The sequence below is a fragment of the Dryobates pubescens genome, chromosome 28, assembly GCF_014839835.1.
Source record: "Dryobates pubescens isolate bDryPub1 chromosome 28, bDryPub1.pri, whole genome shotgun sequence".
In the NCBI taxonomy this organism is placed as follows: Eukaryota; Metazoa; Chordata; class Aves; order Piciformes; family Picidae; genus Dryobates; species Dryobates pubescens.
Window position 1 is genome coordinate 3433795 of NC_071639.1, and position 26268 is coordinate 3460062.

The 26268-nt window shown below is 47.1% G+C and overlaps 1 protein-coding gene across 1 annotated transcript in view; it reads left to right on the forward strand.

Annotated features, from left to right (window-relative positions):
- Positions 1 to 26268, forward strand: part of PTPRK (protein tyrosine phosphatase receptor type K) — a 536009-nt gene that overhangs the window by 465425 nt on the left and 44316 nt on the right. The window contains exons 14-16 of the mRNA XM_054174148.1: positions 17330 to 17468; positions 18717 to 18758; positions 21858 to 21887. Coding sequence (XP_054030123.1) covers positions 17330 to 17468; positions 18717 to 18758; positions 21858 to 21887 — 211 coding nt within the window. The remainder of the gene's footprint in view (positions 1 to 17329; positions 17469 to 18716; positions 18759 to 21857; positions 21888 to 26268) is intronic.

Here is a 26268-nt window from a genome sequence, read left to right on the forward strand (position 1 = left end):
TACAACCTCCACCATGCTGTGATGCTGAGAAGTTGCAAACCAAAAGCTGTCCAAACTGTAGTTTATAAGATGCTCTGAACCTCTTCATTCCTGTGGTGGGTGGTGGAGTCCCCATCCCTGGAGGTGTTCAAGAGGGGATTGGATGTGGCACTTGGTGCCATGGTTTAGTAGTCATGAAGTCTGTGGTGACAGGTTGGACTTGATGATCTCTGAGGTCTTTTGCAACCTTATTGATTCTATGATTCTATGATTACCCTCCCCAAAATCCAGACCAGCTCAACTGGAAGCAAATTGAGCTGTAAACTACAATCTAGAACTATGAAATGCAATCAATATGTCCAAGAGAGACAATATTTGCAGGTATTTACAGTTTACAAACAACCCAGGGGTTTACCAGTAGCTTCCTGCTCTCCCCCCACTGCTGAACAAAGGAAAGAGGAGAAACACAGACAGAAGCTGTTAGTACTTAGCCACAGCGAAGAGATGCAGCCAAGGTCAGCAAGCCTGCAGAAGCAACCAGCTTGCATCTGCTGGTGAAGAGACTGAGAAAGAGAGAAAGTTGCTTTTCATAACTAACTTTATGTTAGTTATCAGACCAATGGGATTGTCATTATATTGCTTTTGCAATGGTAATTTATTTACATTCTATGACTTTCTACTCAATCTGTGGAACATTTCCTGGCCATCAGCCTAAAACTGCCACAGTTCACTCCAACTGAATCCTATTGTCCTGGTTTGAGGCTGGAGAGATCCTCTGTTGCCCCTGAAAGGGGTGAAAGAATGACACTCACAATGGATTGGAAAGGGATGGAAAGGTGAAATGGAAAAGGAATGGGTGTTTTACAGAAGCTCCAAAGCATAGTGGCAAAGAATCCCAAAGCCTACAGAATCCCTTACAGCACACCCAAAGGCCTCCCAACACTTCCCTTCTCCCCACCTGAGGGTGTACCCAAAACCCCCAGGGCTCTTTCTTCCCCTTCTCCCTGCTAGGCTTGTCTCAAGCTGGCCAGGTCTGAGACTGCCCCAACCCCTTCTCCAGCACCAGAACAGGAGGACATAGTCTCAAGCTGTGCCAGGGGAGGTTTAGGCTGGATGTTAGGGGGAAGTTCTTCATAGAAAAAGTGATTGTCCATTGGAATGTGCTGCCCAGGGAGGTGGTGGAGTCACCATCCCTGGAGGTGTTTAGGAAGAGACTTGATGGGGTGCTTGGTGCCGTGGTTTAGTTGATTAGATGGTGCTGGGTAATAGGTTGGACTCAGTGATCTCAGTGGTCTTTTCCAACCTGGTCTATTCTATTCTATTCTGTTCTGTTCTAGCCTTGAGATACTCCCCCAGCATTACCTGATAGGGAGCATCTCCCACAGGAGCAGAGAGGGAAGGAAGAGGCAGAGAATGACTTTGCAGAGGGATTTATAGGGTGCAGGGTTTATGGGTATGAAATAGGCTGTTTCCTGTGTTCACCTGACTGGGCTGGACACTCAGGACACCAGAGGTGTAACTTTCGTGGCAGTAATAGGGGGCACCCAGCCTGAACTGCCACACCTATCCTGCCTGTGCTTTGAAAGATACTGAAGTGTCTGCAGAGTACAAATGGAAGTGGCACAACTTAGTGGCAGATGTAGCAGAAATGCATCAAAGGCACCAGTCTGCACCTTCAATGTGACCTGTGGAGAGCTGGGCAGAGTGCTGCTGGAACATTGTCTTCTCAGCATTGTTCTTGCTGCTGCTCACCTCGTCTGCACGTGGCCCAAGGTTTCACAGCCAGAGAGGCAAACAGATTCAGCACATTCCTCACTTGATCCTTCTGAATCTTTTAAGGTCAACTCTTTCATAATTGGTTATAAATTCGTGGGCATTGCTGTTTTCAGGGCAGTCGTTGTGAATTTAAATTGCTTCTCAGTGGAACACCGCAAGAGTAAGTCCTCATTAATTTCAGCTTCAGTCCCTGGTAGCAGCAGACATTTGGTTCCCCTAATTCTGTTTTCCTTGTAGTTTCCTGCCAATGTACTAGCAGTTAATGGACTGCTCTGAACGTCCTGGAGAGTAGTAAAGATGGGGGTTGATTTTCTTTATTGCATCTGCCTTGCCAGAGCTCTGTGTATGTATGTGCACTTGTGAGGGCTTAGCCATGCCAGTCAGGTATTCTGTATCTCGGTGTGTGTAACACACAGGGATTTCCAGGCAGCGTTCTCGTTGTTGTGTGGCAAGATATGCTGTGCTAGTTTGTTTAATTAGCTAAAATGCATGTAAATATTTATAAGCTGCATGCTCAGCATTTTAAAAAGCATTCCACAGCATTAGAATCACCAAGGCTGGAAGAGACCTCAAAGATCATCGAGCCCAACCTGTCACCACAGACCTCATGATTAAACCATGGCACCAAGTGCCATGTCCAGTCCCCTCTTGAGCACCTCCAGGGACAGGGACTCCACCGCCTCCCTGGGCAGCACATTCCAATGGCTAACAACTCTCTCTGGGAAGAACTTTCTCCTCACCTCCAGCCTAAACCTCCCCTGGTGCAGCCTGAGACTGTGTCCTCTTGTTCTGGTTCTGGGTGCCTGGGAGAAGAGACCAACCCCCACCTGGCTACAACCTTCCCTCAAGTAGTTGTAGAGAGCAATAAGGTCTGCCCTGAGCCTCCTCCAGGCTAAACAATCCCAGCTCCCTCAGCCTCTCCTTGTAGGGTTTGTGCTTGAGGCCTCTCACCAGCCTCATTTCCTTCATTGCTCAGGATGTTTCTCTGCACTGTCTGGAAGCAGAATGTGTAAGCAGGTGGTCACCTGTGTACCTCATGCCATATTTCATGCAATCATTCTGGTTGGAAAAGCCCTCTAAGATATTTGAGTCCAACCATCAGCCCAACACCACCATGGCCATTAAACTTGTCCCAAAGTGCCATGGCCACACATTTGTATGCAAAGCCACTTTGGCACTTCCTGTGCTTAACTTCTGCAGTGGCTCATCACAGGCTCACAGGATGTTAGGGGCTGGAAGGGGTCTCTGGAGATCATGAAGTCCACCCCCTCTGCCAGAGCAGGACCATACAATCCAGCACAGGTCACATAGGAACACATCCTGGACTGGAAAGGCTTCCAGAGAAGGAGACTCCACAACCTCTCTGGGCAGCCTGCTCCAGTGCTCTGTGACCCTCACAGTGAAGCAGTTCCTCCTCACGTTGAGGTGGAACCTCCTGTGCTGTAATTGACATCCATTGCCTCTTGTCTTATCCCAGGGTGCAGCTGAGCAGAGCCTGTCACCTCCTTCTTGACCACCAGTACTCCAATATTGATAGACCTTGATCAGATCCCCTCTCAGTCTTCTCTTCTCCAGACTAAACAGCCCCAGGGCTCTCAGCCTCTCCTCATAGGGCAATGCTCCAGTCCCTTCAGTATTGTTGTAGCCCTCTGTTGGACTCTCTCCAGCAGACCCCTGTCCCTCCTGAACTGGGGAGCCCAGAACTGGGTGCAATATTCCAGGTGTGGTCTCATTAGGGCAGAGTGGTGGAGGAGAACCTCCCTGGATCTGCTGGACACACTCCTCCTAATGCACCCCAGGATCCCATTGGTGGTCCTGGCCACCAGGGCACATAGCTGTCCCTTGGATAACTTGTTGTCCACCAGGACTCCCAGGTCCTTCTTCCAGGGCTGCCATCCCAATCTGACCAGAGGTTAGGCTGGAGCTGTATTTATTTCATTTTTGCAGATAAGCCATCCTCCAGCTTTTAATATCACAAAGGCTTGGGGTGTTGAGGACCCCCTCTGTCAGGCAGAGCTGGTAGCATCTGTGATGCCTCCCACTTTCCCCCAACAAGGGACACACTTGAGGACAGAGATGGGCACAGTATGTTGCAACACAAAGTGAGGCAGCAGCTTTTATCTCAGCATCATCTCACAACCCTTCTCTTTCAGGAGGGGTGTGGAGAAGAGGCTGGCAATGCCAGACACCTTCCTTTCGACCAGCAGAGCCTAGGCTTCAGGCTTTTCCATGGGGCAGCTGTGGACTCTGGTTACTATGGTGATACTTCAAAGCACAGCTCAGGGAGTCACATTTTTGGTTCATAATCAAATACAGTTTTTGGTTTTCATAGTGCAACCCTAAAAAGCTGTGAGGTAGAGTCCTGGTAGCAACAGCTTAGATGTACCCAAACCCTAGTGATGTCCTGGCATGCCTTTATCTCCCCAAAGCCGTGCTCCAAGAGAGCAGCTCTTTGGAAAGCATAGAGAAGGGACAATTGTGGGGATACCCTTCCCAGTAAATGTATCTCCAGGTTTCATCCTGACAAAGAAAAATCCTAACTAGAGGACAGTGAGGACAGAAATCACAGAAACATTCAGGTTGAAGAAGACCCTCAGGATCACCAAGTCCAACCCAAGAACCCTACTCTACGAGGGTCACCCCTAAACTATAGCCCCAAGCACGACATCCAAACCACCTTGCAACACATCCAGGGCTAGTGACTCCACCACCTCCCTGGGCAGCACATCCCAGTCCCTGATCAACCTTGCTGGGAAAAAATTTTCCCAAATGACCAGTCTACACCTACCCAGTGGCAGCTTGAGGCCATTGCCTCTTGTTCCATCACTAATTACTTGCGAGAAGAGGCCAGCACCAACCTCTCCACAACCTCCTTTCAGGGAGTTGTAGACAGCAATGAGCTCTCCCCTCAGCCTCCTGTTTCACACTATCCATCCCCAGCTCCTTCAGTTGCTCTTCATCAGGTTTATCCTCCAGGCCCTTCACAGCTTCCTTGCCCTCCTCTGCACTGGCTCCAGCACCTCCACATCTCTCTTGTATTGAGGTGCCCAAAACTGGACACAACACTCAAGGTGTGATGCAACAAACTGACTCACAGAGAATCATGGAATCATGATTCCATGGTGGACTCATGGATCAAAAGATCTTTAAGATCATGGAGTCTAACCATTAACTACCAAGTCTGGTGCTGAATCATGTCCCTCAGCACCAGATCAGTGCAGATGAGGAAATCTGTAGGACTTCATGAATCATAGAATCAATAAGGTTGGAAAAGACCTCAAGGATCATCAAGTCCAACCTACCACCCAACACCTCATGACTACTAAACCATGGCACCAAGTGCCACATCCAATCCCCTCTTGAACACCTCCAGGGATGGGGACTCCACCACCTCCCTGGGCAGCACATCCCAACGGCCAACAACTCTCTCTGGGAAGAACTTTCTCCTCACCTTGAGCCTAAACTGGCGCAGTTTGAGACTGTGTCCTCTTGTTCTGGTGCTGGCTGCCTGGGAGAAGAGACCAACCCCCACTTGGCTACAACCCCCCTTCATATGCATGGTTTGCTGGAGCAAGCTGCCGATGCCACCTCCCTTAACCCTGCAAAAGAGCATTCAAGTGTTTCCATGAAAGAGAACCAGCTGAAACTTTGGGGTTTAAGGTGTAATTAAGGTAAAAGGGGTTACAGATCCTCTCCCTTTGAGCTGGAATTTATTAATTAACTGCAAGGCTCCTAAAAATTGCCTTAATTGCATGATGATTATTATTCCAGCAAAGCAGTAGGAAAACAAAACTGATGGGGGCAGAATGATCTTTCTGGGAAGATGATTAAAACACAGGGCAGAGCAATCTGAAAGGAAATATTCATCAGAGAGTGTCTTTTTAATTTCTCCAAGAGCCCTTTTCTCAGGTGCTAGACTGACATATCTCCAGAGCTGGCTGGGATTCCAGCTTTCATTTGATGCTATCCTGATGTTACCTTGTTGAATGCATTCAGATGGCACTCCTGCTTTTAATTAAAAGTTTTAACAAAGGTGCAGAACAGATTATCTTGGAGCAGAGCTCTTTTGAATACCAAGCTCTGCAGCAATAGCACTGGCTTGTGAGGATGCAAAGATCTGCCACCCACAGGAATTAACATTCACAGGAAAAATGCAGTGTAATGAAATAGAAGCATTAATAATGCATCAAAAGAGAGTTTCTCCCCTCGCCTCACACACAGGAAACCCAACACAGAGTGCTGTGAATCGTAGAATCATAGGTCAGGGTTGGAAGGGACCACAAGGATCGTCTAGTTCCAAGCCCCCTGCCATGGGCAGGGACAGCCCACACTAGATCAGGCTGGCCAGAGCCTCATCCAGCCTGGGCTTAAACACTCCCAGGGACGGGGCCTCAACCACCTCCCTGGACAACCCATTCCAGGGCTTCCAGCCTGAATCTCCCCACCTCCAGCTTCATTCCATTCGCCCTAGTCCTATCACTACCTGAGATCCTGAGAAGTCACAGTATCACAGTATCACCAAGGTTGGAAGAGACCTCAAAGATCATCGAGTCCAACCTGTCACTACAGACCTCATGACTAAACCATGACACCAAGTGCCATGTCCATTCCTTTTTTGAGCACCTCCAGGGATGGGGACTCCACCACCTCCCTGGGCAGCACATTCCAATGGCTAATGACTCTCTCCGTGAAGAACTTTCTCCTCACCTCCAGCCTAAACTTCCCCTGGGGCAGCTTGAGACTGTGTCCTCTTGTTCTGGTGCTGCTTGCCTGGGACAAGAGACCAACTCCCTCCTGGCTACAACCTCCCTTCAGCTAGTTGTAGACAGCAATGATGTCTCCCCTGAGCCTCCTCTTCTCCAGAAGTCCCTCCCCAGCCTTCTTGGAGCCCCCTTCAGATACTGGAAGGCCACAATTAGGTCACCTCGGAGCCTTCTCTTCTCCAGACTGAACAGCCCCAAGAAGTCCCTCCCCAGCCTTCTTGTATGGTGTGGTGAGAAGGTTACCTACAAAACCTCATTCAAACCCTCTGATTTAAAAGCTGCCTGCTCAAAGCCTGCCTGTTCTCTGCCCAGTTCCATCCAAGCAGCCCTGGGAACTCCTAGCAGGGCTTTCTGCTTGAGTGATTTGGGTTGGCTGAGCGAGTGGAATGTCATTATCTCGGCTCCAGCACCGTCTCCTTAGGAGAGATGGAGGTGAATAGATTTTGCGCTGAGTCTCGTAAATTCCCTGGCAATTTTGCAAGGCTGTGTGTAAATTGTGGAGCACAGAAGGGGGAAGGAGAAGGCAGCAAAGCGAGATGTGCCGTGCCTGGATTCCTTATGCACGCCGTGCCTGGAGAAATGAGCATACAGACTCTGCATGGACTCGCTTGTATCATAGAATCATAGAATCAACAAGGTTGGAAAAGACCTCAAAGGTCATCAAGTCCAACCTGTCACCACAGACCTCATGACTACTAGACCATGGCACCAAGTGCCATGTCCAATCCCCTCTTGAACACCTCCAGGGATGGGGACTCCACCACCTCCATCGGCATCCCATTCCAATGGTGAACAACTCTTTCTGTGAAGAACTTTCTCCTCACCTCACAGTATCACAGTATCACAGTATAAGAAGAAGTGGATGCTAGATTTGTAGGTCATTAAAAATGAGAGTCATAGAATGGGTTGGGTTGGAAGGCACCTTGAAGGTCATCCAGATCCAACCCCCCTGCCACAGGCAGGGACACTTCACACTAGCCCCGGCTGCTTGAAGCCTCATCCAGCCTGGCCCTGAACACCTCCAGGGAGGAGTCATTCGTGACCTCCCTGGGCAACCTGTTCCAGTGCCTCACCACCCTCACTCTGAAAATTTTCTTCCCAATATGCAGTCTAAATCTACTCTCCTCAAACTTCAATCCATTGTCCCTCATCCTGTCACTCCCAGCCCTTGTCAGAAGTCCCTCCCCAGCGCTCCTCTAGCCCCCTTCCAGTACTGGAGGGCTGCTCTGGGATCTTCCCAGAGCCTTCCCTTCTCCAGGCTGAACAGCCTCAGCTCTCCCACCCCGTCCCAATAGGGGAGGTGCTCCAACCCTTTGACCATCTTTGTGGCCTCCTCTGGACCCTCTCCAACAGTTCCATGTCCTTGTGCTGGGAGCACCATAACTGGATGCAGTACTGCAGGTGGGATGTCAACAGAACAGAGTGTAAGGGGAGAATCACCTCTCTTGTCCTGCTGGTCACACTTCTTCTGATAGAGCCCAGGACACCATGTGATAAACTACTTAGAGGAATTAAGTACATCAGGGAGTTGTGAGAGTATAAAATGGACTCTTCCTTTAGAATCGTTCTGTCCCTGAGAGCATTAGCAATCCTAACCTCATTTGTGCTGTTCACAGTTGAACTTGCTGCTGATTATTGATTAGAGAAGTCAGCTGATTGATTATTGTCTTTATGTATCTACAAAACCAAGGAAAACAGCTTCTTGGGTGTCTCTTATTGGCAGTGTGCAGAGCCAGAGTCACTAGATGGAGTTAGGTTATGAACTTTGTGAATGGGACCTGTGGGGATGGGGATGGGATTGCTGTTGCTGTTTGTTAGTTCAGATGGAAGGTGAGTGGAAAGGTTGCTAAATCCAGTGTTCTTCTCCCAGGCTAGCTCATAAATCTTGTGTGTAGGCAGCTCTCCTTGTAGGGAAGATCAAATGTAGGCATCTCTCCATTTCAGATCAGAAAGCTTCCTGCAAAGTCTACACAAGGTGATTTTGCACTTGTTGAAAACTGTGGGGTTGTCTCTTCTCAAACTTACAGTCAAGACATAGCACCATGCATCTTCTCAAACTCCCAGTCAAGATACAGCACCATGCAAGGATCTTCTCAAACTCCCAGTCAAAATACAGCACCATTCAAGGATCTTCTCAAACTCCCAGTCAAGATACAGCACCATGCAAGGATCTTCTCAAACTCCCAGTCAAGATACAGCACCATGCAAGGATCTTCTCAAACTCCCAGTCAAGATACAGCACCATGCAAGGATCTTCTCAAACTCCCAGTCAAAATACAGCACCATTCAAGGATCTTCTCAAACTCCCAGTCAAAATACAGCACCATTCAAGGATCTTCTCAAACTCCCAGTCAAAATGCAGCACCATGCAAGGATCTTCTCAAACTCCCAGTCAAGATACAGCACCATGCAAGGATCTTCTCAAACTCCCAGTCAAAATGCAGCACCATGCAAGGATCTTCTCAAACTCCCAGTCAAGATACAGCACCATGCAAGGATCTTCTCAAACTCCCAGTCAAGATACAGCACCATGCAAGGATCTTCTCAAACTCCCAGTCAAAATACAGCACCATGCAAGGACCTTCTCAAACTCCCAGTCAAAATACAGCACCATGCAAGGATCTTCTCAAACTCCCAGTCAAAATACAGCACCATGCAAGGATCTTCTCAAACTCCCAGTCAAAATGCAGCACCATGCAAGGATATTGTAAAAATTAGCACTTAACTGCAGGTCTATTAAAGCAAGGCTGACCAAAGGAATTAGTACCCAAGAGAGTCCATTTTCATGTGGTTATCGCTCTGCTTGCCAGTTAAGGTTCTTCTTCAGATCAATTAATTACCTTTTAGTATGGTCTGCTGTTGGAAGATAAAGGAAGGGACTGGAGGACTGGGTCACTAAAAGGGAATGTTGGGAATTAGTGAATCAGGTGGTTTTATAGCCCATCATTTTCCATCAGTTTTACCTGATTTAGAAATATGCAGCAGTTAAGTCCAATTATCAAAGTAATTCCACTTTTAACTGGGGGCAATGGTTTGAAACTAGAGCAAGGTAGATCAACTGGACATTAGGAAGCTCTTTACTATGAGGGTGGTGAGACACAGGAGCAAGTTGCCCAAAGAAGCTGTGGCTACCTCATCCCTGGAAGTATTTAAGACCAAGCTGGATGAGGCTTTGATCAACCTGATCTAGTGGGAAGTGTCCCTGCCCATAGGGATTTGAATCATAGAATCAACAAGGTTGGAAAAAACCTCAGAGATCATCAAGTCCAACCTGTCAACCAAGACCTCATGGCTACTAAACCATGGCACAATGTGCCACATCCAGTCCCCTCTTGAACACCTCCAGGGAAGGTGACTCCACTATCTCCCTGGGCAGCACAATCCAGTGGCTAACAACTCTCTCTGGGAAGAAATTTCTCCTCACCTCCAGCCTAAACCTCCCCTGGCACAGCTTGAGACTGTGTCCTCTTGTTCTGGTGCTGAGTGCCTGGGAGAAGAGACCAACCCCCTCCTGGCTACAACCTCCCTTCAGGGAGTTGGAGAGAGCAAGAAGGTCTCCCCTGAGCCTCCTCTTCTGCAGGCTAAACACCTCCAGCTCCCTCAGCTTCTCCTCCCAGGGCTGTGCTCCAGACCCCTCCCCAGCCTCCTTGCCCTTCTCTGGACACCTTCAAGTCTCTCAATGTCCTTCTTAAACTGAGGGGCCCAGAACTGGACACAGGACTCAAGGTGTGGCGTAACCAGTGCTGAGTACAGGGGCACAATGACTTCCCTGCTTGCCACACTATTCCTAATGCAGGCCAGAATGCCATTGACCTTCTTGGCCACCTGGGCACACTGCTGGCTCATGTTTAGGCAGCTGTCAATCAGCACCCCCAGGTCCCTTTCTGTTTGGCAGCTCTTCAGCCACTCCAACCCCAGCCTGTAGCTCTGCATGGGGTTGTTGTGAAGTAGATCATCTTCAAGGTCCCTTCCAACACAATCCAGTCTATGATTCTGTGATATCATAGCTCTCTCATTTAGAGAGAAGGATATTGTGAGGCACCCTGTCAAGGCTTACAGGTGACATCCATAGCTCTTCCCTTATGATCTCATGTGGTCATTCCGTTACAGGAGGCCCCTAGGTTGGTTAGGCAAGATTTACCTCTGGTGAAGCCTTAGTTGGCTGAGTTGCTTTGTTTGGCAAAAGCAGCAGGTAAGCCTGTGGGGAAGAGAAAATCCTGACAGTGTTACAACCTAGAGGACAGAGAGAGCAAATCCTCAGAGTAAGCAGAACTTCTCTCACTCTGTAGTCTTGTGAGATCAGCAGCCAGGAGACACTGACTTGTACACAGAAGTTTGACCCCGAGGCACAAGGTTCCTGTGGGTTTGTCCTTTGGTTGTCTTTGTGTAAGGTCACTCCTGCTTAGTAGGGTACACTTGGAGCTATCAGAATTCAAGCATGAGGAGTGAGAAATCATTTCAAATCCCTAAGTTTCATTCAAGGATTCTTTTCCACCTGCAGTGGCTTCCACGAAATGCTGTCCTTCCTTGCATACTGCTCACACAGACATAAATAACAGACTGCAGTGTGATTTATAACTATAATTGCTTTCATATAGTCCCCAAGTGTAGCATTTACTCTATATTATCCCTTGCTGGAAGCATGCATCTAATAATCCTGGCTTCATTGAAGCCAAAGGCAGTTTTCCTGTGTGTTTTGCCCATGGATGGGAGCATTTTGGATGTAGGAGTCTCAGCTGCTGGTTATACTCTCACTTAGTCTATGACCATTCAGTGTCTTTTTACTCTGCAGAATCATAGAATGGGTTGGGTTGGAAGGAACCTCCCAAGGTCATCTAGACCAACCCTTCTGCAGTGAGCAGGGATGTCTTCCACTAGATCAGGCTGCTCAGAGCCTTGTCAAGCCTGACTTTTAATATGCCCAGGGATGAGGCCTCCACCACCTCCCTGGGCAACCTGTTCCACTGTTCCAGCACCCTCATGGTAAAGAACTTACTCCTAACATCCAATCTAAATCTCCTCTTTTCTAATTTCAAACCATTGTCCCTCATCCTGTCACTGCAAGTCCTTGTCAAAAGTCCCTCCCCAGCTCTCCTGTAACCCCTTTCAGGTACTGGAAGACTGCTCTAAGGTCTCCCAAGCCTTTCTACAGGAAGAACAGCCCCAGCTCCCTCAGCCTCCACTGATTTAGGGCTCTGTAGTGCACTTCTAGTGGGAACCAACTTTATCTCATAAGCAGCATTAAATTCATGAAGTTGCTGTCTCTTACACCAAAGCCTTTGGGATAAGGAAACCAGAATAAATGGACAAGCAGTTGACATCCTTCTGGCCTTGCACTTGTGGTGGGTTGAAATTCCACCCCCCCTCCCATTTTAAAGGCATAGCCTAAAACTACCACAGCACTGTTCTGAAAACTTGGGCAGAGAGCTGCATTTTGAACAGTTACTGATGATCCCAACTCATCAACAGCATCAGTGCCTAAGTTAGGTGAATAAGTAAACTCCCTCAGCAACCTTTCCTTCACATGTTGTGAGGCTTAGCGATGTGGTGTGGTGCCGAGGGACATGGTTGAGGGGTAGTGGATTGGCAGTAGTGGTGGGATTGTGAGCTCTAGGTAAGTGGTTGGACTTGCTGATCTCAGGGCTCTCTTCCAGTCTCAGCAGTTCCCTGTGATTTTCTGAGAAGGGTGTAGATGTTCCTCTAGGATAACTTTTCTGAATGAAATGACCATGGGAGTAGCCAAGCAAGACTTCTAAGCATGGCTCTGAAAAGCACCTCCATTGCAGCTTAATCTGTCAAGCACTCAGTGTCCTGTCTTTCTCCAGGGAAATGTAAGACAGTTCTCTCATTCTTTCCCTTCTGCTCTCTTATCTCTCACTAACACTCCAGTGGCAATACCACTGTGCTGCCCCAGGCTTCAAACCCTCTGCCTTTGCATGTGGTTTTGAGCCTTCCATTTTTGAAGTGCATCTTCAGGTCACATCCAATCCTTGTGATCCATATTTTAATCTCTCTCAAAGACCTAGCCTTAAATCTCCATCCACACAACTAAATCTCTTGCTTTAGTTATTTTGCAGCCTGAGTTCACCTTTCTGGGTTAGAGCTACCCAGGTGCACTCACAGTGGTTCCAAACACAGTGCCTACCCCACTCCTGCCTGCTGCTCATCCTGTTGCTACAAGTCCTTGTCAGAAGTCCCTCCCCAGCTCTTCTGTAGCCCCTTTCAGGTACTGGAAGAAGGCCTCCCAGGCCTTCTACAGGATGAACAACCCCAGCTCCTTCAGCCTCCACTTATTTAGGAGTCTGTGGTACACTTCTAGTGGGCACCAACTTCATCTCATAAGCAGCATTACATTCATGGAATACCCTTCTACCCTTCCCAAGCCCTTGCTATTTCTCAGTACCCTATGGAACAATCTTGCTGGTTTTTTCCTGTGGGCATAAAAACCCATTTATGTTTCAGCTTTGGTTGGTCTTTTGACTCTCCTGATTGGCCTTTTGACTCAGCTGCTTATCAAATGTTCATTCAGATTTGTCACATCCAGCCCAGCTAACAGCAGACTGGGAATCAGTTCATTTTAAGCACTGAGAATCTCAAACACCTTCCAGTTCCCCCTCAGATGTCTTCCCCCTTGTTTGTATCTTATGTGTACCCATTCATGTGGACACGGTACTATGGGATGTGGTTTTATGGCCATGGTGATCTTAGATTGATGGTTAGAATAGAATAGAATAGAATAGAATAGAATAGAATAGAATAGAATAGAATGGAATGAACCATATTGGAAAAGACCTTTGAGGTCATTAAGTCCAACCTGTCACCCAACACCATCTAATCAAATAAACCATGTCACCAAGGGCCTCATCCAGTCTCTTCTTAAACACCTCCAGTGATGGTGACTGCATCAATTCCCTGGGCAGCACATTCCAAAGGCCAATCTCTCTTTCTATGAATAACTTCTTCCTAACATCCAGCCTAAACCTCCCCTGGCACAGCTTGAGACTGTGTCCTCTTGTTCTGCTGCTGGGTGCCTGAGAGAAGAGACCAATCCCCACCTGGCTGCAACCTCCCTTCAGGGAGTTGGAGAGAGCAATAAGGTCTCCCCTGAGCCTCCTCTTCTCCAGGCTAAGCAACCCCAGCTCCCTCAGCCTCTCCTCACAGGGCTGTGCTCCAGATCCCTCCCCAGCCTTGTTGCTCTTCTCTGGATGTTGGTCTCTTCTCCCAGGCAGCCAGTACCAGAACAAGAGGACACAGTCTCAGGCTGTGTCCTCGGGAAGTTTAAGGTCGGATGTTAGGAAGAAGTTCTATACAGAGAGAGTGATTGCCCATTGGAATGTGCTGCCCGGGGAGGTGGTGGAGTCACCATCATTGGAGGTGTTCAGGAGGAGACTTGGTGGGGTGCTTGGTGCCATGGTTTAGTTGTTTAGGTGGGTTGGATTGGTTGATGGGTTGGACACGATGATCTTGAAGGTCTCTTCCAACCTGGTCTATTCCATTCTATTCCATTCCATTCTATTCTATTCTATTCTATTCTATTCTATTCTATTCTATTCTATTCTATTCTATTAAAAAAAGTGTCTCAATGTCCTTCTTAAACTGAGGAGCCCAGAACTGGACACAGGACTCAAGGTGTGGCCTAACCAGTGCTGAGCCCAGGGCAGAATTATCTCCTTGCTCCTGCTGGCCACACTCTTCCTGATGCAGGCCAGGATGCCATTGGCCTTCTTGGCCACCTGGGCACACTGCTGGCTCATGTTCAGCCTACTGTCAACCAGTACCCCCAGATCCCTTTCTGCCTGGCTGCTCTCCAGCCACTCAGACCCCAGCCTGTAGCACTGCATGGGGTTGTTGTGGCCAATGTGTAGAACTCAGCACTTGGATGTGTTCAATCTCATGTCCTTGGACTCTGCCCATCTGCCCAGCCTGGCAAGGTCCCTCTGCAGAGATCTCTTAGAGTCCAACCAAAGCAGTTCTATAATTAATCCTTGAGTATGAATATGAGTTGTGTGCAGGCAGCCACCCATGCAAACACCACACACCTGACCCCAACCCTTACTCCTAAACACTTCAGCAACACACAGAATGCAAACAAAACAAATAGTGTTGAGTCCTGCAGGTTGTGCATGCAGGTGTGCATGCAGGCTTGATTTACACAGAGGAGGAAGCATTTAGTATTTCTCAGCAGATAGAGTTCAAGCTCTAAGAGAGTGAAATGATTATGATGATGATGTCTTAGAATGATAATTAAGTTTGAAGATTAAAGCTCTGCCAGAGCTCTCACTGCCTGCCCAGCTCCTACATGGGTGTCTGGAAGGCTGTTCTCAGGGTAAGTTGTTTGTAAGTGGTTCAGATGCTGCTGAGATGGAGCTTACAGAAGTTGGTAATAAAGACTCATTTTAAACAGCCTCCAAAGATTATCTGGGGTCCTGCCCATGGCACCTGAATGGAAATAGTAAACAACAAGCCCTGGCACTGGCTTTCTGAAAGGCCCATGGAGCAATAGGATTTCTCAGGTGTGGTTTCGCCTTGGTTTTTGTTCTGCCTGTTTTCATAGTATCATAGTATCAGTCAGGGTTGGAAGGGACCACAAGGATCAGCCAGTTCCAACCCCCTGCCATGGGCAGGGACACCCCACACTAGATCAGGCTGGCCAGAGCCTCATCCAGCCTGGGCTTAAACACCTTCAGGGATGGCCCCCCAACCACCTCCCTGGACAACCCATTCCAGGGCTTCACCACTCTCATGGGGAAGAACTTCCTCCTCACCTCCAGCCTGAATCTCCCCACCTCCAGCTTCATTCCATTCCCCCTAGTCCTGTCACTCCCTGAGATCCTGAGAAGTCCCTCCCCAGCCTTCTTGTAGCCCCCTGCAGATTCTGGAAGGCCACAATGAGGTCACCTCGAAGCCCTCTCTTCGACTGGCTTTCTGGGCTGCAAGTGCACACTGAGAGCTCCTGTTGAGCTTCTCCTCCCCCAGCACCCCCAAGGCTCTCTCCTCGGGGCTGCTTTCCAGCCAGTCCCTGCCCAGCCTGGATTTGTGCCTGGGATTTTTTTGGTGATCTTCAGAATCACAGAATCAGCCAGGTTGGGAAAGACCTCAGAGATCATCAAGTCCAACCTAGTACCTAATACCTAACACCTCCTGACAACTAAACCATGGCTCCAAGTGCCACGTCCAAGCCTGTCTTGAGCACCTCCAGGGACGGTTTTGGTGGTCTGTTGAGAAGCGTCCTAGTTTCAGGGTGAAGGACATCTGTGTAATGACATAACCAGGATGATACCAACAGTTTGTAACTACGTGCAGCTGCTGTGAGGAGGAAGTAGTTAAGTGGCATCTGCTGCATGTGTGGGTGAAGAAAGGCCAGAGGGAGAGCAAGGACGTGCACAAACCTTGCCTGTGAGCAGGGGGAAGGCAAAGTGCAGAGCCACAGCCTTGGAAAGGAAGCAGCGGAGCGCTGAAGAGCCGTTTCCTATTTTACAAGTAAACATCTCATGGGATTTTACCCCTGGCTGAAACCTATTTACATTTTCTGATACTTCTGCCAGGCTGGAAAACCTCACGTTCCTGATCCTTTGTGCACCGGGCCGCGATGCAGAGAGGCGCAGGCTGGAGGGCTGTGCCACTTCAGACGCATTCTGCTTTCCTGTAACCTGTGGCCTCAGCCCACACAGCTGTGCTGTGGAGTGGTTTCATCTCTCTGTAGAGCAGTGATTTGATTTTAGTGTATTCAGTTATTTATTTATTTTCCAGGGCCTCTAACTGGAAATAAAGGTGCTACTGACTTCAGGCTTGGCTTTGTAGGTGACTTTGTTTGAAGAATCAAAGTTCCCAGTGGAACGCAGAGCTCAGGCCAGGTGCTGTAAGGTGAATTCCTATCCCAAGGTGGACTGAAATTGTCTGAAGGAATAGAGTTTAGGATGCCAGCTGTGTCTTGGAATAGAAGAGTTTCATTTGCTGTTTGGGAGTTAATGCCACCTCCCTGGGCAATGTTCAGTGTTCCATATTTAATATCTGGGGAGGGGGCAAAAAATAACATTGAAGGGAGCAGTGGTGATTTAGTTGCTAGATTCTCTCTGCTTTGTCTTCTGCTGGGTGATGCAGGTAGCACAACTGGGAATGTAGATGCAAATGCATGTCTGTGTACATGACATTGGATATAGATATGCATTTAATTATATTTGTATCTATATCTATATATTTGTATTGCTATTTCTACCTACAGCTATATATATAGTGTCTATATCTATATATTTGTATCTATAGCTATGTATTTGTACCTCTAGCTATGTATTTGTACCTATTTATATTTGTATCTGTGTTCATAGTTGTGTCTGTGTTTGTATTTAGAGCTTTATTTCTATCCATATCTCTGTATTTATCTCTTTATATTTATATCTATAGTCATATGTCTATTTATAGCTCTATCTATATTTATCTCTAGATTTATACCTGTATATATTTATAGCCATGTGTATGTACACACCTATATGTATGCACGTACCCATCCCTGCCTGTGAGCAGGGGAAAAGCAAAGAGTAAACCCACCCTTGGTGTTGCAAACAGATGAGAGACATAGATTGAAAGGAAGCACTGAGATAACTAGAATGGGTCTGCATGCCTGTGTGTGGATGCCTGTGGCTGTACCCTGGCTGCTGTATCAAAACACATACTTGGCAATTAGCACCAATTATCACCGAATCATCCAGGCTGGAAAGGACCTCTGAGATCAGGTCCAGCCTGTGTGCTTTTCTTCTTTCTAGTGCTTACACGTTTAAGCAACTTGTTGTTTGTTTTTTCCTTCATCCCTTTAGCAGCAGCAACAGAAGAACCTGAGGTGATTCCTGATCCAGCTAAACAAACAGATCGAGTGGTGAAAATAGCAGGAATCAGTGCTGGGATCCTGGTATTCATCCTGCTTCTCCTTGTTGTCATACTGATAGTCAAAAAGAGGTAAGGAAGGGATCTTTGCTGATCTTTCTGGGTATTTTTCCCCCCACTCCCTATCAATATTTTACAGATCTTTAAAACAACAAAGGAGGTTTCAGAACCAGTAGCTCACAAACAGTTTTTGGATGAGTGCTCTGTGTTTCTCGTTGATTTCGCTGTGTCTTTTAGGATGGGGGTTAGGGAGAGGATTTCTTTATAGGAAAGAGAGGGTTGCTCTACATTTAGGTTGTATGCTTGCTCAGCCTGAATTATTTCCAGGTAGCTTTAAGTTACAGTTGGGAGGGATGTGCCTTGTTGCCACTGGAGGGGTGTGCAGCGGATTGAAACGGGTGGAACTGAAATCCAGGCAGCCTTTCGTTTGTGTTATTATTTGAAAAAGCAAATAAGAAGGGGGGAAAAAAAAACCCCCACCCAAACCCAAACAAGAATAACTTACTGCACTTTTCGTGTTGTTATCATCTAATGAATTTGATTTTCTGTATGCAGCTCTAATGAGTTATTTGTATCTGTGTGTTATCCAACTTGCAGAATAATGTAGTTTTATACCTCTGGTCATGCTCTTGTGAACTTGACTTTTATTTTTCGCCCACTCCCCCCCCCCTGCCCCCCCCCTTAAAACTCTTACTGCATCACTGTAAAAATTATCTAGCGAGTCCTCAGTGCATGAAATTGTTTAAAAGTGCATTAATTTGGATGAATGTTAATTCTTTTCGCAGCCCTCTCTTAGCCAGTAAGCAATAGCGCCATCTCCTGGCCTTGCACGGCGCTAGCGCCGCATCCCGACGCTCCTACCTCTAAGGCGGTTGTGCTGCCCTATCGCTCCTTGGCTTTTTTAAAAGCCTCAGCTTCCAGTAGTTGCAACTCTCTTAATCTGCTCTAGAAGCCCGTAGCGAACCCCTAGTTAATAGCAGCAAACCCAGTTCCTCTCTTCCCGTGCACCCCCTCCCTGGTGGATCTGCTTTGCGGGGCACAAGCCGATTCCTCCCGAGTAGAAGGAGACCTTTGTCTTCCAGTGGTCGTGTGCATTGCTTTCCCTTGCCTTTTGCAGAAGCCCTAATGAAAAGTGTGCTTGTAAATGTCGCAAATGTTCCTCTGAAATGCAGCTTGCTGTTGTTTTTAGAGATTTAAGAGAGAAAAAAAGCAAAACCCAACAGTGCTAGAGTTGTGGCTAAGATCATTCTATCTGTTATAATTTCCTGGTTTGCATCAGAGTTTTTTTAATGTATTGCCTCTTTACAATTGTCCCTGGAGATATATAACTTGGAGAAGGAACGTCTGCATTAGAAACATTAGGTATGCATACTAGTGTTCTGTGTTAGTTAGCTACATATGTGATCTTTTCTTTCCTCCCCTCCCCTCCCCTCCCCCCCAAAGTGCTTTTACTTTTCTCTGTCGTTTACCTCTGTGGTTGAGACTTTAAACATGTGCAAAAGCTCTGACTCCTCATAATATGCACGCAAGACATGCAGCCAGCCAACCTGTCTTGAGTTCCACAAGGGTTGAAAAACAAACAAGCGACCCCAAAGAGTTGTTTTTCAGCTCGCAGAGAAGAGAGCTCTAGTTTGTAGCTTTCTTGCAAGGTATGTGCTGGGGAGTGTCAGCTTCTCAGTGCATGTTGCAGTGATCCCCCTGATGTCTGAGAGAAGCCTCTCTGTGTGCATGTTTGTGTGTGAGAAAGAGAGAGAGAGACTGTCTGCCATGCGGTATTGTCAGTCACTTCCAGATGGGATTGACTAGATTTGCAGGAAAAGAAAATAAGCTTCCATTTCAATGTGTTCATTTTTCCTATCCTTCTTACCTCTTGCATTCGGAGTCCTTTCAGACTCATAGTTTCCCTGTTGTATTGTTTGACAGAAGTCAAGTTAGTCTTGTCCATGAAACAATGCTTTAAAATCCCCCCCTTTTTCCCCCTTTCCCCTTCTCTCTCCTTTTCCCCCTTTCCCCTTCTCTCTCTTTTTTCCCCCTTTTCCCTTCTCTCTCTTTTTCCCCCTTTCCCCTTCTCTCTCTTTTCCCCCCCTTTCCCCTTCTCTCTCTTTTTCCCCCTTTCCCCTTCTCTCTCTTTTTCCCCCTTTCCCCTTCTCTCTCTTTTTCCCCCTTTCCCCTTCTCTCTCTTTTTCCCCCTTTCCCCTTCTCTCTCCTTTTTCCCCCTTTCCTCTTCTCTCTCCTTTTTCCCCCTTTCCCCTTCTCTCTCTTCTTCCCCCTTTCCCCTCCTCTCTCCTTTTTCCCCCTTCCCCTTTTCTGACCCTGTGCAGTCAGTACCCTCTTAGGAATGATACTTGCTCATTATTCTAAAGCACTTAACATTTCTCAGCTCCTGTACCAGTTTGTATTCCAAACAGGTGAGAAACTAACCTGTTTAATGACTTGTTAATCTTTGGCAGTTTTTCATCCTGATAGTTTAATTCGTTGTCTGTGGCGTATGTTACATTCCCTCCCCCTGCTTAGGGTGGTTTTTATACCACCTTTAGTCAAGACCTCTTACCAAAAGGTGTAGAGAAGAAAAGCTTTGTACCACCTTAGAGAGCTCAGCCCATCTAGGGAGCCAGGGCAGTCCTCTGAACAAAGCCAGGAGCAGCTGTAAAAAGCCTGACACATTCACACCGACAGCAACAACACTTCACTTAGTTGTGGTGGGACTGGAAACCAATCTGTTTGAATCATCTTCCGTAGTGTACATCTTCAGTGATGCTTTATGTAGTATCCCTTTTGGTGCCTGAATTGACCACGGCTTATTTGCACGGGCAAGTCCCTAAAACAAATGGTTCCTGCGTTTGCATTGGGTTACTGAGTCACTGTACGCACAGCCATGGCTATCCCCATCTGATTGAACTGCAGCATCACATTGGACTGAAATATGGAGTGCTAAACAGCTTGGTTGATGAGCTCGAGGTGGTTTAGGCTTTGCCTGCTCATTGGGTACAAATTGGATTGAAGCTTTCCCCTGAATGAAGCTCTTAACAGCTCGTCCTTTTCGTGGGGTAATCAAACCAGCTAAGAAAAGGGATACTGCATCTTTAACAAGCAATGCCATTTTGGGTTGGTTTGTTGGTTTCTTTGTTGTTGTTGTTTGTTTGGGGTTTTTTATCCTCCCCCTCCCCCCCCCCCAAGTCATTGTTGGACTATTTCCAGATGTCTTTCATTTCCTTCCATTTGTTTACCTTCCATATTTTTAATGCTGTAGCATGATTACCCCAAGCATCTCCAGTTGTAAAAGCAAATAGAGAGCATATGTTTGCACTGAGGAGCTGTGGGGTGCGTATGTCAGTACACACACCTCTGCCTTTCCAGCGTGTGTACTCATATAGCTCCATACAGTAACCAGACAAACATATACCCAGACACCTGTGTACTGCTAAAGGTGGTAAAGTCAAGGACATGAAATCTCTTGGGTTGGTTTTGGTTTCCTTTTCATTGAATCTCTTTATGAATGCAATTCACAAAGACTTCTCTGGAGACTTTCAGGTCCGGTCTGGATGCGTTCCTGTGCGACCTGCCCTAGATTCTATGCTCCTGCTCTGTCAGTTTGGGCTCAATCATCTCCAGAGGTCCCTTCCAACCCCTATCATCCTGTGACCCTGGAATTGTTTCGCTTGTGTAACCCAAAAGTCCAAAAGAAAAGAAACAACACACAAAAAGGGCACATTTTACTGCACACCATTTGTACACAGCTGTTCATTTCTCTCATGACATCCAGGTGGTGATCATCCTCTCCTGCTGAACTGCATGCTGAAAAGAGAAACAACTCCATTTAATTTCCCAACATTGATTTGTGTGTTGGTTTGCTTATTTATTGCTCTCTTCCTTTCTTTATCTGTCTGTTTGGTTAGTTATTTATTTGTTTGTTTGTTTGTTTACCTGTCTGCTTCTTTATTTATTTCTCTGTCTGCTTAGTTGGTTATTTATCTCTCTGTTTGTTTATTCCTTTCTGGCGAGGAGTGAAATCTCAAGCATGGAATTTTTCTCAAGTGATCCTTCCTGGGAAATCAAATCATTGTTGTTGTTTGTTTTTTTTTGGATAAAGCTAGACTGGGGGCTTGGCTTTTGGTTTGGTTGTTTGGTTTGGTTTTTTGAGGGGGGGGGAGGCTGGGGTGGGTCTGGATTCTTTCTCTTTGGTTGGCCGTTCGGTGTTGTTTCTTGTATCGCATGGCAAAAGCAAAGGCTGGTTTTGTGCATGAGCGAGTTGAAATGCTAACCAAAGGAACACGAGGGTTTGTTTGGTTTGCTTTGGTTTGCTTTGGTTTTTCCTTTTCTTTCAGTTGGTGTTTTGGTTTGGTTTTGGTTTGTTTGCTTCCTTTTGAAACGCACATTGCTCTGCTTTATTGAATGTGACAGAGTCACGCTTCTCATTCACCATTGCTTCTCTTTTTCCACTGTCTGTGATTTGCTTGCCAGGAGGAGCTACTATTCTTACTCCTACTATCTGTAAGTAGAATATGGGTGACTTACTATTTTACATGTTTTAAAGATGCAGTATCCCTTTTTAAAAAAGAAAAGCAGCCTCTGTAATTTGCCTAAACTTTGATTCCTTGTTGTTTTGCTGATTGTTCCCTTTTCTTTATTCCCAGGCTTGTCTCTCATTGTTCCTGTTACTCTTACCCTGTGGTTTGGGGGTTTTTTTAAAGGGATATTGTATTTCTAACTGTATATGGAGACTTTTGCTTTTTGCTACAGTTTTGGGTTGTTGTTTCTTCCTCCCCCTCCCCCCCCCCCCCCCCATTTCTGTCATTTTAGTTTGTTGTAATCATGATTTAATTTGCAATATGATTCGCAGTGACACATCGCACTAAGAGAAAAAAACAATGCAAACAACTCCTCTTTCCCCATGTCTTAGCTAGAAATTGTGCTTCTAGAACACAAATTGCTCCTATCAGTTGCCAGCAGTTGATCCTGTGCACCACTTTCCTTACTCAGATCATAGGCAAATGCCAAACCTTCATGAATAAGTCTCTGCTCTACCAGTGGCTTCTTCCATACTAACCAGGAGTGGGGGGGAATCATAGAATCAATAAGGTTGGAAAAGACCTCAGAGATCATCAAGTCCAACCTGGCACCTGTCAGGATTGGATGTGGCACTTGTCATAGAATCAGTAGTCAATCATAGAATCAATAAGGTTGGAAAAGACCTCAGAGATCATCAAGTCCAACCTGGCACCTGTCAGGATTGGATGTGACACTTGTCATGGAATCAATAGTCAATCATAGAATCAATAAGGTTGGAAAAGACCTCAGAGATCATCAAGTCCAACCTGGCACCTGTCAGGATTGGATGTGGCACTGTGATACTGTGATACCCAACACCTCCTGACAGCTACACCGTGGCTCCAAGTGCCACATCCAATCCCCTCTTGAACACCTCCAGGGATGGGGACTCCACCACCTCCCTGGGCAGCACATTCCAGTGGCAAATTCCTCTTTCTGGGAAGAACTTTCTCCTCACCTCCAGCCTAAACTTCCCCTGGTACAGCCTGAGACTGTGTCAGGTTGCAGGATGTTGCAGGGGTATTTTTTTGTGGTCTCCCATTGCTTGTGAGGTGCTTTGCATAGCCATTTTGAAACATGGCTCTTCCTGTTTGACCTTGGTGTGCAGGAGATGTTTTTTTGCCGTGGGTTGACCAAATGACTTTTCTTTCGCGGGAGGGCCGCGGCACTTTTGGAGCAAAGCGGTTGGAGCCCTTCTTAATTTTACCTAACTGCTTAAAGCCTTTGACTTCGGAGGGGATCTGAGGATGCTCTCAAGTGCTTTGATGACTGAAGCAGCGGTGTCTGATAGCGATGCTCTTCCGCAGTTTTAAGCAGATTAGTTCATTTCGTTAAACAAACTGAAAATGAAGAAACAGCTAAGCTGGCTTAGCCAGCTGCCATTCTCTGCTTTATTGTGACAAATTATCATTTCCTTGTTAAATAACAATGGCTTCGGCTCAAGGTAATTAACCATCCTAGGATGGAGCACTTTCCCCCCCTCCAGCTCCCACTGCAACACCCACCTGCACAGGTTCACCCAACTGGATCCTTTAGCGGATAATGAGAATCATTTGCACTTCTCTGTCAGCCCCAAGTACTTTAACCTAACGATTTGCTTAGCTCTCAGGAAGCGCAGATTGCATCTGCCTTTAGCCCAGGGAGGGAAGGAGAGAAAGAAGTCTTCAAACCCCTGAGGGAGCTGGGAGCTGCGGAACAATAAAGCTGTCCTCCCATTTCCCAGCAGCTTTGGGTTGCGGTGCTACAGCACAATAGACCTTTTTAGGAGTTGAAGCACAGCACGAGAATTAGAAAGTAGCTACTGTAATAAGTTAATAACTTGAAAGCCTTAATAGCTGTTGATTTATTTAGCGTAGCTTGCAAGTTTTGTTACAAAGTGATGCTTCAAAGAAGGGCTTAATATAGTCAAGAGATGAGATGTAATAGTCTTTTTGTTCCCTTTCTGAGGTGGCATTAGAAAAAGGAGATCTTCAGTGTACAGTGAAAGGCTTTGGAACAGTCTGAACTAGAAATGCCAGTTTTGTGAAAGCTTTGATGATGCTGGTAACCAGTTATACAGCTGCAGCACTTTCCTTTCTGCAAGTTCTGATGGTCTTCACTTCTTCTACCAAGAGCATCACTGAAACCAGCTTTCCTTCAGGAAATAGGAAAGCATGGAGGTAGTGCATAGAATAAAGTGCTACAAGGGGGCATCCAACTGGTGCTGGTTGTTTAGTTTTCACTGAACAACTGATACACACAGAGGCCTCCTGTACACCACAGGAGCTGGATGGAAAAAGCACCTTTAGAGACCAGCTTTAGGATTTTGTGGTAAGGGAGTTACTGAGTGGCAATATTGCAACTATTGTGATCTGTCAGAAGGGAGAGGAGGGAGGTAGGATAGGATAGGATAGAATAGGATAGGATAGAATAGAATAGAATAGAATAGAATAGACCAGGTTGGAAGAGACCTTCAAGATCATCGTGTCCAACCTATCACCCAGCACCACCTAATCAACTCAACCATGGCACCAAGTACCCCATCCAGTCTCCTCCTAAACACCTCCAATGATGGCGACTCCACCACCTCCCTGGGCAGCCCATTCCAATGGGCAATCACTCTCTCTGTGAATAATTTCTTCCTTACATCCAGCCTAAACCTCCCCTGGCACAGCTTGAGACTGTGTCCTCTTTTTCTGGTGCTGCTTGCCTGGGAGAAAAGACCAGGCCCCCACCTGGCTACAACCTCCCTTCAGGTAATTGTAGAAAGCAAGAAGGTCTCCCCTGAGCCTCCTCCAGGCTAAGCAACCCCAGCTCCTTCAGTCTCTCTTCATAGGGCTTGTGTTCCAAACCCCTCCCCAGCTTTGTTGCCCTTCTCTGGACACCTTCCAGCAACTCCACATCTTTCCTAAACTGAGGGGCCCAGAACTGGACACAGGACTCAAGGTGTGGCCTCAGCAGTGCTGAGCACAGGGCACAAGGACTTCCCTGCTCCTGCTGCCCACACTGTTCCTGATACAGGCCAGGAATGGTCCAGGCTGGAAGGGACCTCTGAAACTCATCCAGTCTGACCTCCCTGCAGTCAGCAGGGACATCCCCAGCTAGATCAGGTTGCCCAGGGCCTCATCAAGCCTCACCTTGAATATCTGCAGGGAAGGAGCCTCAACCACCTCCCTGGGCAACCTGTTCCAGTGTTCCACCACCCTCATAGTGAAGAAGTTCTTCCTGATATCCAATCTAAATCTGCCCTTCTCTAGTTCGAAGCCATTGCCCCTCATCCTGTCCCTGCAGGAGATGAGTCTGCTCAGGGAGAGAAGCTTTGTTCTCAGGAATGCTTTGTCCACTTTGTGACCTTAAGAAACAGCCCTCCAACATCTTCTTAGATATGCAGAAACATGAAGTCCTTCCAGCCCTAGAGAATGGTGTGGGTCCTTTCTGGTGGATGTTCCCAGGATGGATGATTTACACCAACAGTCTTTCTGTCTGTTTGAGCACAGCACAGAGTGTTAAAAAGCATACAGGAAGAGCAAGCAGTCCTTGTAGTGGAAGCAATACAAGATAACCACTGACTCAACAGTTCACAGGATGCTTGGTGCTATTTTATGTAGGAAAAGAGTTGGTGAGGCTAAGCTGTGCTTTAAACATACATTTCTAAGAAGCCAGTATTCTCAGTGATAGTTGTGTCTCTCCCCCATGGTGTCAGATCTAACCAAAGAAGCAGGTTGCCCACCTATTACATCATAGCTTCAGATGGAAACAGGGAAGCAGGTTGAGGGAGGTGTTTCCCCCCCCTTTACTCCACTCTGGTGAGACTCCACCTGGAGCACTGTGTCCAGTTCTGGAGGCCCTATTATGAGAAGGATCTGGAGGTGCTGAAACATGTCTAGAGAAGGGCCACGAGGATGAGCAGAGGGCTGGAGCTGCTCTGCTATGAGGACAGACTGAGAGAGTTGAGGCTGTCCAGTCTGGAGAGGAGAAGGCTCCCAGGAGACCTTATTGTCACCTCCCAGTATCTTAAGGGGGTTACAGGAAAGCTGGGGAGGGACTTTTAAGGGTGTCAGGGAGTGATAGGACTGGGGGAAATGGAGCAAAACTAGAAATTGGTAGATTGAGATTGGATGTTAGGAAGCAGTTGTTCCCCATGAGGGTGGTGAGAGCCTGGCACAGGTTGCCCAGGGAGGTGGTGGAAGCCTCCTGCCTGGAGGATTTTGCAGCCAGGCTGGAGGTGGCTGTGAGCAACCTGCTGTAGTGTGAGGTGTCCCTGCCCATGGCAGGGGGGTTGGAACTGGCTGCTCCTTGAGGTCCCTTCCAACCCTGACAATTCTGATTCTATGACTGCAGAACA